The following is an 18,849-nucleotide window of genomic DNA, read 5'->3' as shown; positions in this document are numbered from 1 at the left end:
AAAGCATTTGTAAAATAAATACACATGTGTGAAAAACAAATCTGGAGCTTCTTTGATGAAAGTATGAGTGGTGATGTGCCAAGACCTGTGCCTGCTCCCTGCTACACATGTGCTCCCACTCTCGAGCCCTAAGTGGACTCTGAGACATTGCTGGCGTACCGTTTGAAAACTTCAGCTCCGATATTAGGAATTCACTTTCTTTATGATGTTTCTTTTCAAATTGAGGTGTAATTTACATAGAGTAGATTCACCCTTTTTAGTATCCATCCAGTTCTGTAAGTTTTGTCACATTCAGAGTTGTGTGACCACCACCACAGTCAAGATACAGAACAGTTCTATTTCCCCTCCCCCGAAATTCCATTGTGCGCTTTGTGATCCCTGCCTCTTCCAGAATGTCATATAAATGGAATCATACAGTACATAACCTTTTAAGTCAGGCTGCTTTCACTTAAGATAATACGTTAGAATTTTATCCATTTGATGTATATGATAAGTTTGTTCCTTTTTGCAATTTTATCCTTAAGGAGAATACATTTTTTATTTAAATTATTTTATTGGGGTCATATTGGCTTATGACACTGTGTAAATTTCAGGTGTACATTATTATATTTTGGGTTCTGTGTTGACTACATCGTGTTCACCACCAATGGTCTAGTTTTTATCCATCACCATACATATGTGCCCTTTTATCCCCCACCCACTCCCCTTTGGTAACCACCAATCTGTCCTCCTTATCTGTGTGTGTATTTATTTATCTTCCACATGTGAGTGAAGTCATATGGTAGTTGTCTTTATCTGACTTATTCTGCTTAGCATAATACCCTCAAGGTTCATCCATGTTGTTGCAAATGGCATGATTTTGTCTTTTTTTGTGGCCAAGTAGTATTTCGTTGTATATATACCATATCTTCTTTATCCACTCATCAGTTGGTGGGCACTCGGGTTGCTTCCATGTCTTGGCTATTGTGAATAATGCTGCAGTGAGCATAGGAGTGCATCTATCTTTTTGAATTATTGATCTCATGGAGAACACATTTTTATACCTGAGTTATACTGAGCTTTAAAATGAAGACTTTTTACAGCTAGCATATTCTAGGTGAGCCTGTTTCGAGATCCAGCTGGATTTCTGTGCTCTATTGTGAAATTGATGCTGTCCCAAGTTATCTGTTTGGCATCCTGGAAAAGTAGTAAAAGGAGTGCAGTTTGATGGTGATCCGCGGAATAGAGGTGGCCCCTTACCTGTGTGTGCAGGGCAGGACGCCGAGTTCAGTGCCCGAGCCTGCCATACATGGTGACCTCAGTGAGTCCCTGTTGAGACTGAACGTTTCTGTGGCCTCTGTATTTGTGTTCCTATAGGCTCATCAGATCCAAGAAATGTTCCCCCAGGTTCCGTACCACCTCGTGCTACAGGACCTCCAGCTGACACGCTCCGTTGAAATAACAACAGACAACATTTTAGAAGGACGGATTCAAGTACCTTTTCCCACACAGGTAAACGAGGGTTTTAAGCGTGACAAATGGATTATGTCTTCACAAAGATTTAATTCTCTAGATTAACCTTTTAGTTTCTTAGCAATTGAATATCACTTATGATTTGATGAAGGGTTTCTCTGAATTCCCATCTTACCAAATTATGACAGAACATTCCCATCAGAGAGGCTCAGATTAAGACAAGGACAAATGTATTCAGATACTTTTTTGTACAGACATACACCCCAAACCAGCCAAACCAGCCTCCTGCCAGTCCAGGAGGTCCTAGCGTCAGCTCCTTCGGACAACGATTGGCAGCCTTTTACTGTAAAGGGCAGATCAAAATATTTCAGGCTTTGCGAGCCATACAGTCTCTGTTGTAACTTCTCAACTCTGCCGTTGGAGCACTAAAGCACCAGGGACAACATGTAAATGAGTGCACCTCACTGTGTCCCAGTGAAGCTTTACTTATGACAGCAGGTGAAGCGGGCAATGTGGCCGCAGGCTGCTGTGTGCTGACCCCCAGCTCTAGGCGATAACGCCGCCTGTCCCTGGTCGGCTTTTCACATGGGTGTGGTTCTCCCTGAAGTGTACAGCTATGTGAGGCTTGTACTTTTCACTTTTTTATTTTTACACACTTTTTTATTTTTTAAAGATTGGCCCTGACCTAACATCTGTTGCCCATCTTTTTTTTCCTTCTTCTTCTCCCCAAAGTACATAGTTGTAGGTCCTTTTGGCTCTGCTATGTGGGACGCCACCTCAGCATGGCCTGATGAGCAGTACCATGTCCTCACCCAGGATCTGAACCGGCAAAACCCTGGGCCGCTGAAGTGGAACGTGCAAACTTAACCACTCGACCCATGGGGCCGCCCTGTACTTTTCACTTTTTTAAAATGGTCAGATTTCCTGGCCCATCATATAGCCCCTTTAAGGGTACAAGAAGTATTAACATTTTAAAGACAGGCTTTCTGGCAGGACCAGGGGATCATCTACCAAGAAATTATTCAACTTTGTATGCCAAAATAGATGGAAATCTATTAATAAAATCCTAAAACTTGAGGATCTTTGAAGAGGGAACGAGCCTGGAGTTTGGAGTCAGATGTGCTGAGGTGTTAGACATGGCTCACCGGTCCTTGCCTGTTTGACCTGGTTGTTGGCTGTGCATTTCCCCAACAGCTGGCCCTGAGACAGGGATTCAAATGTGAGTAGTTAATTTGGGACGTGTTCCAGGAAACACGGGCAGCAAGTGGGGCTGTGAGAAGGACAAGGGAAGGTGGCCAGTGAATAGTTTGTTGTCCAGCAGATGGCTGTCGTGGGTGACTGGAGCTGGACCCCACTGGGGTCCTCTGGGATCTGGTGTAAAACACGTCCCTCCTGAGAGGGAGGAGCTGGGTGTTTATACACTAGTTCCTTTTTGTCGGTTGAGGGCTGCTTCTAGGGGGCACAGTTACCCCATGCGGCTGAAGTGAGCCTCAGGCAATGCAGTACGGGAACGGCCAGCCAGCACTGTGGTGGCAGGACCCACGGGGAGACAGGCAGGGCCCGGAGTGTCTGCAGCGTTGGCCGAGATCTCAGCCTGGCTGAAAATGAGAAGAACAGCAGTACCTATTTCATAGGATGTTAAGAAGAGAAATGAGGCGATCATGTGAGGGTTTTTACAGAGTGTTCAGTCGCTGTTATCTGATGTTATTTCATTATTCTCATGCAGTTACTATTACTGAAGGGGAAACTAAATGTGGAGCCAACTGATAACTCTCAAACTTAGGCCTTAGGCTCTTTTGTCTTGTCTTTAATCTTAGTGGCATTTTCGTTTCTTCGATGCCGCTGGTGTTGTTAAAGCTCAGACTGTGTTGGGAGCACAGCCCCTCTGCACCCTGGGTCTGCCTGGACCTGTTGTTTAGGTTCGGCCCGGCTCTTACTGTCCGTGGTGCTGTTTCTCTTTCAGCGGTCAGAGAGCATTAGACCCGCATTGAACAGCCCTGTGGAGAGGCCAAACGGTGACCTGGAGGAGGGAGAACCTTCTGCCCAGGTGAGGTCGGCATACTTGAGAGAGTGAGTGTGTGTGATCGGGGAGGAGGAGTGTGGTGCTTGGCAGGGGTCTTCAGTTCTGCCTCTGAGGGGGGAGGCAAGGGCAGGGGTGTTGAGGAAGGCCGGATGCCACATCTGCCTCGATATTTAAGGTTAAGAAACCAGGTGGTGCCTGTGGCATGGCCTGCATTTCCCCTAGGGCCTGCAGCCCGCTCCCTGGGCATCGTCCTCAGGGCCTGGAGAAGGGAGTCATGCTGTGCCCGAGCCAGCCCTGCCCCCGTGGGCCTGAGTGGCTGCACTCGGGAGGGCAGGGTGAAGCTGGGCCTGGACTCCGTGCCTGGACCCAACCCAGGTGGGGACGACTGGGCCCCGCTGTCTAGGGCTGTAACCGGTGACTCAGTCTCTCCCACAGCTCACCTGTCCAGTTCAGCATTTCCAGGTACTTGCATGCATTTCACCAAAGCGAGACCCCCTGAGTGTGGGGGTGGGGGGAGAAGCGTGGTTGTCTTGGGAAGCAGATCTGCCTAGATATACACTTGGGGGCAGCTTGAGATGGCTGCCTCTAAGCAAAAGCAGCTCTTCTGTCTGCTTTTCAGGGCAGAGGCACCCCCTACATGCTCTTAGCCCCACACCCTGGGGGTCCAGTTCACATCCTTTTCCCATAATTCCTATTTGCTTAATCAGTTACCATACTTTCCAAAAACTTTTAAGAGACTAGAAAAAAGCCCCAGGCAGCCCTATCTTGTTTCTGTGTTTGTGACACGCGGGGCTTTCCGCCCGCAGGGCTGGGGTCTGCGGCTGGCAGTGCCTTCCCTCACATCAGTCAAGGTTCTTCTCAAAGCAGCTCCTTTTACTGACGAGTGACGCGGTGGCTGCTTTCACTGCATGTGTTTTGCCTGCAGACAGGAGACAGTAAAACTCCTAAGACTTTTTCAGATCGTTGCTAAGTTTTCACATCCGCATTGGTAACTGGATCATGCAGCGTTTAAACAGTGCTGCCCGACTCCTGAAGAAGGAGTTGGTTTCATGTTTCCCATGTTCTGGATAGCGGGCTTCGCTGAGGTCTGAACGCTAGACTGGCTCGGGGGCATCTGTGGACGGCACGTTCCGTTCCTGTCTTGATTCTTCAACTCTCTTTTTAGAGTTAGCATGAAGATTTCTGAGTTTTTTCTAACATAGTGGAGGGAAAGTACTTATTTCACAAGGAAACTTGCTATCTAACATTTTTGGTCATTCTCAGGAAATAAAAAGTCCTTGGATAACAATCAGTTAATAAAAGCCTGAGTTTAGCCCATGGTCACATCGGCTCTGCTCGTCTCTTAATTCAAAGTCTTCCCTGCATCAGTCAGGCTGGAAGCCAGCGCGGGCTTGAGGCTGGGCTTGTTTCCTTCCTTCTGTCTGCTCCTCCACTCACCAGCAGTTCTTGCTAACCTCCTCTAGGGTCAGGCTCAGGAGGAGAGAGGGTCAGGATGGGCCCTGTGCCCCCGGCATGCACATGTGTGTACACGTGTGTGCGTCTGTGCACACCCCTCCCTATGCGTTACAGTTATCTCACGGGTCTGCCTGCCCCATCTAGCACCACAAACCTCGACTGAATGTACTTTCTTTGAACTGGGACTGGCTATTTATGACCACCCATCCCTTCATGGGGGGTCACTCAACCCTCCAAGGGGGCCTCTTGGGCAAAGTCTATTTCAACAACCTCAGGCTGGATCCCTCCTGCAGGACCCATGTCCACTCCTCGGGACACACACAACATGGCCTTACAGTCAGTGGAAGTCCAGCTTGCTCCCATCACAGCCTTTTTCTTTTTTTTTTTTTTTTTAGATTTTTTTTTTATTTTCTCCTTTTTCTCCCCAAAGCCCCCGGTACATAGTTGTATATTCTTCGTTGTGGGTTGTTCTAGTTGTGGTATGTGGGACGCTGCCTCAACGTGGTTTGATGAGCAGTGCCATGTCCGCGCCCAGGATTCGAACCAACGAAACACTGGGCCGCCTGCAGCGGAGCGCGCGAACTTAACCACTCGGCCACGGGGCCAGCCCCACATCACAGCCTTTTTTTATCTACTACAAGCCAGTTTCTTTCTCTTAGCTCTTAAAAATAGGCCTGTCTCTCAGCTTTTTCCACCTCAACTCTGTTGTCACCTAGAGGTGGGTGCTGGGCTGACACAGCAAGCCTGGGTCCATGCTGGTGGCATGAGCACAGACGGTTGGACACCTGCCTAAGCATGTGGGGGCACCTGGGCATTGTCTTGGCCCTCGGAGCGTCAACCAAAACCGAGAGTCTCATCTTAACATCCTGTTAAAGATCAACACGTGATCTTATATCTGTTTAAGAAAAGACCCTTAGAATTTGCCCTTTTGATCTGCTTGACTCTGTTTTCAGAGTCAAGTCAGTGTAAAATTCGTGCAGTAAGTGTGGTAAGACTTGTTTAAATTTTAGAGCAATTAGTCAAATTGAACAGAAAATTCCCAGAATGCAAACTAGCAGTTCACTTTGTTCTTATTTTCTGAGAGTATGGTTTCAAGGAGCTTATGTTTTTCTTACTAGTCATCATTTATTTTTTCCACTAATATTGAACATTTGGCGTGATTCAGGTCCTGTTCTTAGTGGTACAAAAGCCAGATGCAGTGGCCTGCCTTCCAGGAGGCTGCCTCTGCTGCTGCACGTCTGTGCGTGGCTCCCTGCCTGGCAGCCTGCCTCCCTCTGGAAGGGTCCAGAAGAACCTGATTTGGGGCACTCTGGCTAGGTGGGGAGTCTGCTTAGGAGGGCAGCCTGTGCCACAGCGGCCCCTTTCTTCCTTTGTGTCCAGACTGAGCGTGTGCCGCTGGACCTCAGTCCTCGGCTGGAGGAGGCGCTGGACTCGATGAGTGAGGTGGAAGCCGAGCCCGGTGAGGGGGAAGACTTCGAGGCTCGGGGGAGCCGCTTCTCCAAGTCCGCCGACGAGAGGCAGCGCATGTTAGTGCAGCGCAAGGACGACCTCCTGCAGCAAGCTCGGAAGTAAGTCGGTTACTCCAGCTGGCGTAAAGCTCTAAAGGCCACTGTCATGTCGGACCCACATCATGTCTTTTTAAATAGATGCCAACATTCATGTCACCTAAAAATCAGGTTTCAAACCTCTCTTGAAAAAGCAGAGGATCTGGTGGCCCTGGGCCCAGCTGGTAACCTCCGGGCGCTGGTGCTGTCGGTTGTCTCCTGTGGATTATCTTCGGCCACACTTACATGGACAGCACTTACGAGCCAGCGTGTTCCAAGCCCTTTGTGTTGATTATTTTAATTCTCTTAACAGTTCTAAGACAGAGCACTGTAATTATACCCATTTAACAGACTGAAAGCTGAAGAAACTGAGGCCTGGAGAGGTTCACACTGGCCTGGTGTCTAGCTCCCAAGCCCTCTCTCGGCCCCTGCTGGCCCCTCCGCGTCTGCCCCGGCCGCCGTCGGTCGGAGCTGGAGCACGGGGCGTTCCTTGCTGTGCAGGGGCTTTTGATTTCACCTCCTGGGGACGGGGCAGTACTGTGTTCACGCGGCCGGTTTGATGCGCAGCCCCGCCCCGGTGGGAGTGGGGACTCGGTGCTGTGTGCACGCGGGACGGGCGGGGCTGAAGGGCGCCGGGCCCTCCCTGGCGCAGTGAGAATTTGCGCTCCTCCTGGTTCCAGGAGAGGTGTCTTGTTCCTGGGATGGTGCTGAGTGACAGCTTCACGAAGGGGCCTGGAAAATGGCGACATTAAACATAAACGTTCTGTGTGTGTTCCCGAGCTCCCTTCTCTTTCTTCTGCAAATCCTTCCTTTTTTTATAGGCGTTTCTTGAACAGAAGTTCTGAAGATGACTCGGCCTCAGAGAGCTGCCTTCCCTCGGAGGGCGCGACCTCTGACCCCGTGACGCTGCGTCGGAGGATGCTGGCTGCAGCCGCGGAGCGGAGACTTCAGAAGCAGCAGACCTCCTAGCGCCTCCCGCCGCCCTCGGCCGCCGCCTCCTGAGCAGCGGCCGGAAGAGGCCCGTCCGGCTCTGCCCGCTGTTGGAGCAGGGGGCTCGACTGCATTGCCGCTGTATAAAGCATGTGGTCTTCATAGTGTTGGACAGCTGACAAATTTAATCCTTTTTTGTAATACTTTCTATGTGACGTTTCTTTTCCCTTTAGAAACACTGCACATTTTAACTCTAGGCACGCTCTCCTGGCATTGACTGGACTTCTCATGGGTGGGGGAAGACCAGAGGAGGTGGGCATCTGGAAACCCAGAAGCAGGCGGCTTTGCTGACTGCTTTCTGCATAAGTCACAACAAATGCTGGTGTCTTTAGCTCCACATCTGGCAGGCCGTGTGCGTGTAGGGGGCAGGAGTCATAAAGAGCAGTGTGGAGATGTCCAGCGTGCGCCTGACTCCACACCACTGGCTAATTTCTATTGTCAAACTGCTCTTCTTAGTGAGGGGCGGGTTTGGTGGCTGTTACAGAGGCCAGTGTTACACAGGCCAGCCGCGTGGGCTCGTGGACCCCTGGACTGGCAGGGCATCTTGGAAAGACAGCTCTTGGTTTGATGCCTGGAGCAGAGGAGGGGAAAGCCTAGGGCTGTAGAGTGTGAGGAGGTGACCCGTTGTGTCCCAGTACGTCCAGACTTACTTTCTGAGCCCCCAGTCCACAGCTGGCTTTATTTCCGTTAATGCTGGTGCTCCCGCCTCTCTCGGGTACCCCTGTGTCTGTCCTCTTCTCTCTGCATTTCACTGCCCCCCTCCCCCCACCCCCGCCCCAGACATGGGAAGGTCAGCACTGAAAGGGTTAAGCAACAAGCTTTGGTTTGGTCAAGAGAATTAGGCAACGCCAAGGGCTGTGTGTTGGGTCCTCAGAGAAAACATGGGCCTTACAAGATGGGGGAGTAAATTTTGGAGGGCTTTACTGAAGAAATAAGAGATACCTTTCGTATCTTTCTTCTCTGGAGCCCTTCGTTGTCACAGCTTTCTTCCTGTTGGTTTAGGCACAGAAAGGGAGGACGTGGACTCCTGCCTTGGAGCAGACCTAGGTCCTGAGCCTTTTCAAATTCCTTGTGCATTTCCCTTCAAGGATTTGACATGCAATCATAGGTTACAGAGTTCAGTTTTATCTCCTATTGGATTAAGTTTTTTTTAATGTTTGAAAGCATAGTTTTATGGTAGTCCTTTTGGGAAGAATCCAGTATTATCTAAAATTATTGGCAAAGTTAAATGTATTTTACATAACTGAAAGTTTTTAGGATGTTGAAAAGTAATTGAAAAAAGAGTGATGAGTAAGTGTTTAGGCTGAGATAATTTATTTCAATAAATCTTTCAAAAGCCTTACTTTGAAATGCTGTTAGTAAATTTCTGTGATTTTTAAAAGATTCATTTTGTTTTGCTGAGAGCATAGCTATTTGTTTTTATTGTAAAACAATAATAATAATAAAAAAGCAGACTCTTCTAGTGTGTTGTGTGTGGCTGGAAGCTGGGCAGTTTTTTCAGAGGTGCCAAAGTTGGCTCCCGCGTTGATTTCGTGTGTCATTTTGGTTGGAGGGTTTTTTCTATCCTTGTACTCCGTATGTTGCACACATTAAAGATGACACTAATTCCGTGTGTTCTTATGTTTCAGATGTGTAAAAAGAAAATTGGAGTCGATTTTAGGGGGTCTTGAGACATTGGAATATAGCAATATGACGTTGATAAAGCAGAAACATGCTTTACATAGTTTAAAATGACCCACGCAGAGAAGTCCAAACGCACCCTTAGGCTTTACACCTTGGTAGTTGAGGATTCTGGGCACTATACTGTCTCCTGGCTTTTGTCACTTCTTGGGGGCATCTGGGACCAGTTGCAAAGGTTAGCAGCAGGAGGCTAGACCGGTGTCCTGTTACGTTGGGTAGGACCCTATCCCCTGGCCTCTTTCACTGTCCTTGCTGCCTCCAAGAGCAGGAGCCTGTTCTCATGCTCAGCCCCGGTAGCCCAGAGCTGAGGCTGGGCTGCTGGTTCATGTTTGAAACAGAACAAGGAGAGGTCGGGCGCTCTGGCAAATGGTGCTGAGTCGCCCTTGCTCTCTCTGGCTCTTTTGGAAGTAGTCTATGTTACTCCCTCCATTATCTTATTTTTAATTAAAAAAAATTTTTCCTTCTCCCCAAAGCCTCCTGGTACATAGTTGTGGGTCCTTCTAGTTGTGGCATGCGGGATGCCGCCTCATCGTTGCCTGCTGAGCGGTGCTATGTCCACACCCAGGATGCGAACCAGCAAAACCCTAGGCCGCTGAAGCAGAGAGCACAAACTTAACCCCCCGGCCTTGGGGTGGCCCCCACTTGTTCCATTGTCTTATTGGCCCTGTTTTGTTGACATCTTAGGTTCTCCTCAGTTTGGTTCCCTCCCTGCCAAATTTGCAGGCTTTTGTGTACCACAGAGAATGATGAACAGTGTGGCTCTTCTATTGATATAAACCCTCGGTGCTCAGGTGGCCACTTGGACCTGATTTCCCACTTGAGCTGTGGACAACGTACTCTTTTGTCTTTAGCCGGCAGATGTGGTCCTCTCTGGGTGTGGCTTTCCCAACTCTGCCTCTCAGAGCTCGGCTGAAGCAAGGCACAGTGTGCCAAAGGAGCTGTGGCCTTGCCGGCGAGCTTGTCAAGGAATAACCTCCGCCTGCCTGTCTGCCCGCCTGCCTGCAGGCCCTCCAGCATCCGGAAGCCTCCGGTCCTCATCTCCTCGCCTCTTTTTTGATAGAAGTGGTTCTAAACCTGGCTGCACACTAGAGTCACTGTGGAGCTTTTAGGAACCATAATGCATAGGTTCCACCCCCACACTCCTTGTTTCAATTCAATTGGTCTTTCCCTGCATCCTTTACCCCCCAAAAGCTTCCTGACTTCTGTTCTAAGGAAGATAAGGCAAAGAAACTTCTGTTTTATCTACAAAATTCATTTGAAAGTTGCGGAAGAACTCTGTTAGAATATGGCTCATTTGAGGGAAATTCAGGTATGCCATATGTAGAAGAAGTCACCTGTCCTCAGCCTCCGTCTGCATCCTGGTTTGCCCCCAGAGCAGTGTTTTGAAGTCACCTTGTGGCCAGGAGTGCAACCTTCCCTTCACCAGAGGTGGTTGTGGGCTCCTCTGCAGATCAGCTGGGGTGACGGGAGCCGGTGGGAAAAGCCCTGGGAGAGAGGGGTGGCCTAGCTGGCTAGCAGGCTCCTCCTGGCTGAGGAAGTCCAAGGGGTGCCTGCATTGGTGGTTTCTATATAACAGGCAGGAACTAGCTTCTTGTTCCTCGATCTCTGCAGCAATATCAGCCCCTGCCTCCGCCCCAACTAGATTCAAAAGACCACCGGAAATCGCCAAGGAGAGGCCTTCCTGGGCTGATAATCCCCATTGGTTGGTGTGTGGAGAGGATTCCAAAGAACTGACCTCTGAGGCCCTCCCTCCCCGTGGATGCTATGCATAGCACTGACTGCTTGGCTAATAAGTGATTCATGGACATGACGCAAGGCTCTGGGTGGGCTGTGTTCCCTCCAGGTCCCAGTCTCAACGAGTTAACTAGTTATTACAGCAAAAACCTGGCAACCTAGGGGAGAGTTGGTGAGACCTGCTGCCCTGAGACTAGAATCAGACTCCGCGTGCCAGGCCTAGCCGATCTCTTACCCCTTGTGTCTTCTACCTGCGGGGGGCTTCCTGGCAACGATGTGCAGTAGGGGAGGCCTTTAAATGAAACGAAAGGGTGTGACCCCTTGGGTGCAGAAGGCCCAGGCAATGTGGCCTCATTCTTGGGACCAACCATTTCCCACTGCAGTGGAAGCTTGGGGTACAGAAGAAACAGGATCCTGTACTAGCAGATTTGGGATTACCTGCCCTCACCCCATTTTTTTCCCTTTCCAAACCTCAATTCCACCCTTTCCTCAAAAACAAACAAAACCAGCTGAGAGTGAGGCGGAGTTGGTTGGGAGCCCCAGAAGAGGGCACCTGCAGGCAGGAAATGAGGCTCCCATTCCCCTGCCCTCCTTGCTCCCAGGTGGCTGCACCCAGCTGGATGGCACACCGAGGGGGCGCGGGGGCAGCTACGGCCCTGCCCGCCGGCCTCCAGTGTCTGCGGCCCAGTCAAATCCCTCCATCCCTTTCCTGTGAGAATGAAGCCCGAGGGTGAGAGACTCAGGAATACAGACAAACATTCTCTTTATTGAGCTACACATGAATTTTCCATTAGTCAGAGAAGTAGACTGGCAGTGTGTAAGATATCACAGAAACCTCACCGATTGGGAATAGAAAGGCTTAGAAAGACCCGTGGGCTATTTTTTTCTTTTTTTCCTTTTTTTTCAAGTTTTTTTTTTCTGTATTTTTAATTTTTTGTGTGTTTTGTCTTTTCGCCTCCTTTTTATCTGAAATGGCTGCGACTGGTCTTCTTCAGCAAATATTAAGTCTTAAAAGTGAAACTGTGAAGAGGTTTGGGGTTTGGATACTAGTCAAAGTAGAAATGGCATAGGACTGATCATGAAAACTGTGGCTTTCATGGAAACACTACTTTCCATCTTTTTTTTAAAATTTTTTTTGTGGTTTTTTTTTTTTCCCATCTCGTGGTATTTAAAAAATTTTTTTGTTCTTTTTATCTGCAGCACAAACATCCCCACATGAGAAAGAGCGAACACAGGTCACTGGAACAAAGGAGGCGGCGGAGGGGCGCACACACACTGGGGAGCATCCACCTGAGAGGCTGAGAAGCGGAATGTCAAAGGGAAAACCACAGCCCGTGTCCCAGACTGTGGCAGCTGATCTGACATGGAACACAGTGCGCGTCAGGACAGAACTAAAACAACTGAAAAAATCAGAGGGAATCTGTAGAAAGGGGGTCCACGGGAAAATTGTTTTCTATCGGTCTCTATTTATGTATTTGATTGGTATTCTTTTTGGCAGCTACTGGCCAGTGAGAACTGTGCTTTTTCTGTACAAACCTGGAGTGAGCGTGTGGCTGGGGGGCGGGGGGGGGGAGCGGGGTGGGGGAAGGGGGCAGGGCTGCGGGCGGTGTTCCGGAAGTGGCCGCAGCGCACCCAGAACCTAGGCAACGCCCGGGGCCCAGCGCAGGCAGGCTGGCACCTCGCAGGCGGGAGTCGGGGGACGCAGGTGCAGATGTGTATGTTTCTTTATTTCAAAAGAAAAAAAGAAAGAAAGATGGATGTAATGGTGAGGTGTCCTTTTTCCTCTTTTTTTTTTTAAGCTACAAAGCACATGAGAAATGTTTTTTTTTTCCTTTCAAATTCTAAATGTAAAGACTCAACTAAAACCGGATTCTACAGCATTCTACAGAAATACACAGCCGTCAGTCACTCTGGGGTCGTAGATTAGACAGGGGCTTGATACAGAAAGGCTGTGTGTCTTACAAAGGCCAAAAGGTCATGCTACCAGGAGATCAACGTCAACAGCAAAGTGTCCATGAAGCGGTCTGTAGAGAGAGAGATAAGGGGGTCCAGTCTGACCATTTTCTTTGATTTTAAAAACCAACCAACCAACCAAAAACCCTAGAACATGTTTAATAATGTTGGGGTGGGACGAGCTGGGGCAGCATCGCAGAAGGATCCAGAGCCCTCAGAAGCGTGTCCCAGGCCCTGGGGCCTCACCGCATAGGCCCATGGCCAGTCAGGTCTACAAGTCCGGCCCACCCTCGGCCACTCCTGTCCCCTTCTCCACATCTCTCCCCTCTTCCGACCTGCCCTCTTGGAGGCGGGCTGGCTTCAACCCTGCAGGTGAGTCTGAGCCATGGTTTGCATGTCCCCTCCCCTCAGCTGCTTACAGGAAGCAGACCAAGCCTCCCTTTTCCCGCCTGCCTTGTTCACAAGGATAAAGAAAACTCAGGAGACAGTGGACTGGTCGGAGCGATGATTCTTCTAAATTCTGGAAATTAACAACCACCACCACCCAAAATGGAAGCGTCCTTAATTCTTCTGTTGTTGCCGGGGCACAGGGCAGGGAGATGTTTAGGGTATTGGCCGTTTTTTAAAGGGTTTTGGAATTCACCCAAGAGCAGGACAGAACTGGGAGCACCCAGCCTGGGCGGGTGGAAGCAAAGAAACGGGCTGGACTGAGCCAGGCCCCCCCCCCCCCCCCCCCGCCCTCCCGCCACTCACAGGCGTGGGTCTCAGAGAGTAAGATCGCGTGGCTGTTCTTAAAAGGATGGACTCCTAAATCCGGAACCCCATCACGACGTGTGTGTGTGTGTGTGTGTGTGTGTGTGTGTGTGAGACGGTGAGCGCATGCACACACGTGCACGCTCATGTGCTGCCCCGGAAAACCTTGATGATCTACGGGATGGTGGTCAGTTCTGTCTGAAGCTCTTCCTAGTACAAACTAAAAAGAAGTTTTTAATATATATTTGTATATATATAAGGTTTTGTTATGCCTTTTAAAGTTGATTTACCAACTTGCATTTGTGTGTGTGTGTGTGTGTGTGTGTGTGTGCAAGCTTTTCTGTGAGTGCTGGAATCATTACCCAATAGGTTGCTATACAGGACAAGAGGTCAGTACAAGCCGCAGCCCCGGAGGTTGTTGGCAATGATGATGTCAGTGACGGCGTCGAATACCACCTGGATATTATTCGTGTCTGTGGCACAAGTCATGTGACAATAAATTTCTTTGTTGGGTGAGCGGTTTTTGCTTTCAAATTGTGCTTGGATGTAGGCGGCTGCATCTTCATAGGTATTGGGGCCTGTAACAAGACACAGAACAGAGAGAGGCCTGGTGAGAGCTGGGGCGCAGCGGGCTGGGGACACCGGGTCGAGCAGAGGGCCGTGGCATTCTCCAGACCGCGGGACGAGACCGCGGGAGCCGCAGAGCTACTGCAAGGCGCTCCTTCTCCAGGCGCAGTCGCCTTTACGTTAAAACCACAGGAGGCTTAGCAGTCACCTGGCTGCTGACTTGTCCAGGTCTTTCCCTCTGTTTTCACACGGGACCACCCAGGAGCCCTGGGAGGCCAGTGGCCACAGGTTCTCCCTTTCCCTTTCTAGATGAGCACACTGAGCCTGGGGCCTGGAACTGCCACTCACAACGCTCACCCCCTGTCTAAACCAGACCTGCTTCTGATAAAGCAAGACAATGACCTCTGATGGAAGAGCTCCGGCAGGGGAGCGACCCAGGGCTCGCGGACTCCGAGGGTGCGCTGCGTGCCGAGCTGTACCTGGACCTCCCTGGATGGCTTCCTCTAACGAGGAGCCATTCGGCAGGGCTGGGAGCATCTCTAAGCAGTCCCACTTCTTGGGTGAGTGGCCAGGACGTGGGGGGCACTGGCATCTCCTGGGTAGGAAGCTTAAGGGGCTAGCAGCATTCATAATACCAACTGGGACCCCACTGCCCACCACGGTTCCTTGGCTGACTCCTTGATCCTTCTGGGGCCTGGTGGGGAGACCTGTGGATAACACAAGGACAGTTTTCCAACCAGCTGCAACCCAAACCCTTGTGGCTCTGCCCTGTAGACAGCTTTCAACTGAATACCACAAAATATGGACCAACACAGAATTACCTAAAAGCCCCTAAAAGGACGATGCCCCATTTTCCTCAGTGCCACCAGCATCTGGCCAGCATGCAAACAACACAATCTTATTTATTTTTTTTGAGGAAGTTTAGCCCTGAGCTAACTACTGCCAGTCCTCCTCTTTTTGCTGAGGAAGACTGGCCCTGAGCTAACATCCTTGCCCATCTTCCTCTATTTTATCCGTGGGACGCCTACCACAGCATGGCGTGCCGAGGGGTGCCATGTCCGCACCCGGGATCCGAACCCGCAAACCCCAGGCCGCCGAGAAGCGGAACATACGAACTTAACCACTGTGCCACTGGGCGGGCCCCACATAATCTTATTTTGAGGGTATGAGCAATGTCCCCCTGTCCCAGCCCACTCTGCCTGTTCTCCATCTGTAAGTGTGAGCCACAGAGGGCAGGCTGGGGCTCGGGTCACTGGAAGGCTTCTGCAGCCAGATAAGCAAATGTGACAGGCCAGGGGTCAGAGGTGGGGGCATCCCTGGGATGGGCGTCAGGGCAGAGAGCAGCTCTGGGCAGCCCACCAGGCACAGCCTCCTTCTCAGCCCAATTCTCTCAGCCCACCAGACATGGGAAGCGGAAGTGCCCTGAGCAGCAGGTCCACAGGGAAGCCAGCAGCCAGCTCACAGACTAGACATGGCTCCAGACTGGACCCCATCAAGGAGCTTCCTGTACAGAGGGATCGAGACAGGGCCCCGTGGGAGGTGAAAAGTGCCTGGGCACGACTCCGGGGACAGCCAGCTATGCGCTCTCAGCGTCTGCTGAGTTCGTCCCTCACACAGCCTGGTGGTCCCTTCGTGCTTGCCTTGGACATCCAGCCTCTCCACCTGTCTCCGTCACCCCCGCCCCTCCAGCATGTTTTCTGTCCCCAAAGGCCTTGGCGCGCCATGGGACCACTGCGTTGGTGACCATTGTCATCTACTGTGTTGGAAACTGGCTCTCTCGGGAAGCCCTGGAGAACTTGGATGTTTCCCACATTCATATCGCCTTTCTGGGGGCACCATGCCCCGTACTACACAGCAGTGAGAATGACCACTCCTCAGGCCACCTCCCAAATCGGGCTCTGGCGGGGCAGGTCCCGGGGACAAGGAAGACCCTTAGGGCGGGATGTGCCAGGCTGTGGCTGCGGAGCCCCGTGCAGTCGCCACAGCTTTCTAAAGACTGAGCTGGTGCTGGAGGGCCCTGGCCGAGGCTGGGAGAGGTCAGCAGTGGCTGCCAAGAGGGAGCTGCACCCCAGCTCTGCCTGCGGGCAGGGCCCTCCTTGGGCTGGGGCAGCCTGGGGCTGGCCTTTTGGGCCTGTCCCTTGCCCTCCTGGACTCGCCCCACCCTGCAGAGGGCTCCTCCTCCATGGCCAGTTCCCCTTCCTTGGTTTCCATCCCCTGAATAATACTGACGACAGTGGTAGCCAGTGGTTACGTGTACCCGGCACTGGGCTCTGTCCTCTCCATTCACCCCCACTGCCCCCTACCCAGTAGGCATTCTTGTTACCTACGATGGTGCCCAGACGAAGAATGAGGCACAGGTGATTACCTTGCCCAAAGTTGCAGGTGTCCTGGCTCCAGAGGCTGCTTCAGCGTGTCTGCCTACTGGAGACTTTGTGCTCCTGACGTCTGTCAGACCCGGAGCCTGTGCCCACCTGCCTCTCTGCGCCCCCTGGGATGGGCGGGAAACATGCAGATTCCCAGCAGTGTGGAACATCAGCAAGGAGACAGGCCTCGCTCAGAACAAGCCCACGGGCCAGTCTCCACACCCAAGGGTGAGGGTCGGCTCTTCCCGGTGGAGGAGCAGAGCAGAGGGGCCAGCATCCATCTCCACTGGAATCTGGCTGGTTCGGGGCCTGTGCAGCCCTGTGAGCTGAGCCCACGCCCTGATCTCACTCTGGGGCTGTCAGGGAGCAGGTTCCCAGCTGAGCCGATCTGTGACACATCCTCCTCTGCTGCCACCCCAGGGGCCCCTCGAAACTTCCCAGTCCCCAGAGGGACAAAGGCTGGCCTCTGGGGTCCCATCAGCACTGCTCCAGCCTTGAGCAGCAGCCCAGAGCCAGGCCAGCCCACGGCAGCCACCCTCCCTCAGCTGCCAGAGACGGCCCGGCCCCTCATCTACCCATTCAGAAACAGCTTTGTCCTGGGGATCTGTGTCCATCTGGGAGCCAGAGGGGAGAAAAAAGCCCAAAGAAGGTGGATGCAGGGGTGCAGGTGGGTGGGACGGAGGGGTGTTGCAGGAAGTTGGAGTGATCTGATTTGGGGAAAAGATCGGGGGGGAGGAAGACAGGGAGAGAGTGGGCATGATGGGGTAGGGGTGGGCGAGCAGGCGTGATGGGGGCAGCAGGCATGACGGATGGGGTAGAGGTGGGGGAGCAGGCGTGATGGGGGGAGCAGACATGACGGATGGGGTAGAGGTGGGGGAGCAGGCGTGATGGGGGGAGCAGACATGATGGATGGGGTAGAGGTGGGGGAGCAGGCGTGATGGGGGGAGCAGACATGACGGATGGGGTAGGGGTTGGGGAGCAGGCGTGATGCAGGCAGCAGGCAAGACGGATGGGAAGTTTGGAGAGCAGGCGTGATAGGGAGAAGTAGGCATGATGGAAGAGGGGGTGGGGGAGCAGACGTGATGGGCGGAGCAGGCATGACGGATGGGAGGTTCAGGGAGCAGGCATGATGGGGGGAGTCGGCATGACGGATGGGGTCGGGGTGGAGGAGCAGGCATGATGGGGTGGAAGGATCTGCTGGGCATGAGCAGGGCTGCTGCACATAGGGCACCAGAGCAGGAAGTAGAGAAAGCAGGTGGGGAGAAAGGCAACCCAGGCCCCACTCCTAGGCCGTGTGTCCCCTTCCTAATTCAGGTAAAGGTGCTGTGTGGCCCAGCAGCCGCCCAGGACAGGGGTAAGAGGTAGGCCACTGGGGAGTCTGGGGGAGGTAGGAGAGCCTTTCTAGAGGGTGACCAGGATAAAGCGGGGAGGGCAAGCCTGTGGTCCTATTCTGCCTCCGGATCCCTGCCATGTCACTCCCCGGTGACCTGGTCACAACACATAAGGATCAGGGCTGTGTCCTGGGAAGGGCCGACCCTGCCACGCCCTAGTGATTTTCTCTGCACCCCTGCACTAGTGGCGCCCGCATGCCAGTTGCTGCTGGCCAGGCAGCCTGTCCCTGAGCCACAGCAGCTGGTGTTGGTTGTCGCCTCTGGAAGGGACGCAGGTCCCTGGCAGGGGTGAGGCCTCCTCCTGCACAGAGCCGCCATGACACCCACCTGTGTATTCAGGAAAGCAGATGGTCAAAGGTGACTTCTTGATCTTCTCACCAAAGAGATCTTTCTTGTTGAGGAAGAGAATGATGGAGGTATCGATGAAGAACTTGTTGTTACAGATGGAGTCGAAGAGCATGAGAGACTCGTGCATGCGGTTCTGCAGCCCCCGGGGGGAGGAAGAGAGAGCAAGACAGACAGCGAGAGGGAGAGACACGGAGACAAGGAAAGAGAAGAGAATTAGGTTTGAGAGAGAGGAACTGGGCTACTTAGCAGCTCAGGAGGGGCTCCTGGGCCCCCACGGGCTCCTCTGAAGGCGGACAGATGACAGAACCGCAGTCTACACAGCACAGAGCATTCGGAGCAATCCGCACCTGCTGTCTTGGGGCTGATGGCAGCGACGGGACCGGGAACCAACCACAGCTCCCTGGGTGTGGCTCAGGACAGGGTGACCTGGGCTCTCGTCACTGCAGAGTCATAGGAGGGTCTCCTTGCGTGCGTGCCTGCATGCATGTGTGTGTGTGTGCTGAGGGGCTTGCTGAATGGGAGCCCGAAAGCTGGGCTTTGGCACTTCCTGTCTGGACATTTCCTCTTGGGCCCAATCAGTATGGGGGGACGTCTTG

At 52.2% G+C, this 18,849-nt stretch overlaps 2 protein-coding genes across 6 annotated transcripts in view; one reads left to right on the top strand and one right to left on the bottom strand.

Annotated features, from left to right (window-relative positions):
- AMFR (autocrine motility factor receptor) overlaps positions 1-9,072 on the top strand; it is a 44,574-nt gene extending 35,502 nt beyond the window's left edge. For all 5 annotated transcript variants that reach the window (XM_070613685.1, XM_070613689.1, XM_070613686.1 and 2 more), the window contains exons 11-14: positions 1,357-1,491; positions 3,416-3,499; positions 6,311-6,498; positions 7,296-9,072. In XM_070613685.1, coding sequence (XP_070469786.1) covers positions 1,357-1,491; positions 3,416-3,499; positions 6,311-6,498; positions 7,296-7,443 — 555 coding nt within the window. In that variant the 3' untranslated portion in view covers positions 7,444-9,072. The remainder of the gene's footprint in view (positions 1-1,356; positions 1,492-3,415; positions 3,500-6,310; positions 6,499-7,295) is intronic.
- Positions 9,073-11,624: 2,552 nt separating this feature from the next.
- Positions 11,625-18,849, bottom strand: part of GNAO1 (G protein subunit alpha o1) — a 169,650-nt gene continuing 162,425 nt past the window's right edge. Inside the window, exons 7-9 of the mRNA XM_070613690.1 lie at positions 18,233-18,386; positions 13,947-14,162; positions 11,625-12,902 (exon numbers count right to left, since the gene is read on the bottom strand). Coding sequence (XP_070469791.1) covers positions 13,975-14,162; positions 18,233-18,386 — 342 coding nt within the window. The 3' untranslated portion in view covers positions 11,625-12,902; positions 13,947-13,974. The remainder of the gene's footprint in view (positions 12,903-13,946; positions 14,163-18,232; positions 18,387-18,849) is intronic.

This window comes from Equus przewalskii, chromosome 3, assembly GCF_037783145.1.
Source record: "Equus przewalskii isolate Varuska chromosome 3, EquPr2, whole genome shotgun sequence".
In the NCBI taxonomy this organism is placed as follows: Eukaryota; Metazoa; Chordata; class Mammalia; order Perissodactyla; family Equidae; genus Equus; species Equus przewalskii.
The sequence above is the reverse complement of the archived record's forward strand: the minus strand, read 5'-3'. Positions and strand labels throughout refer to the sequence as shown.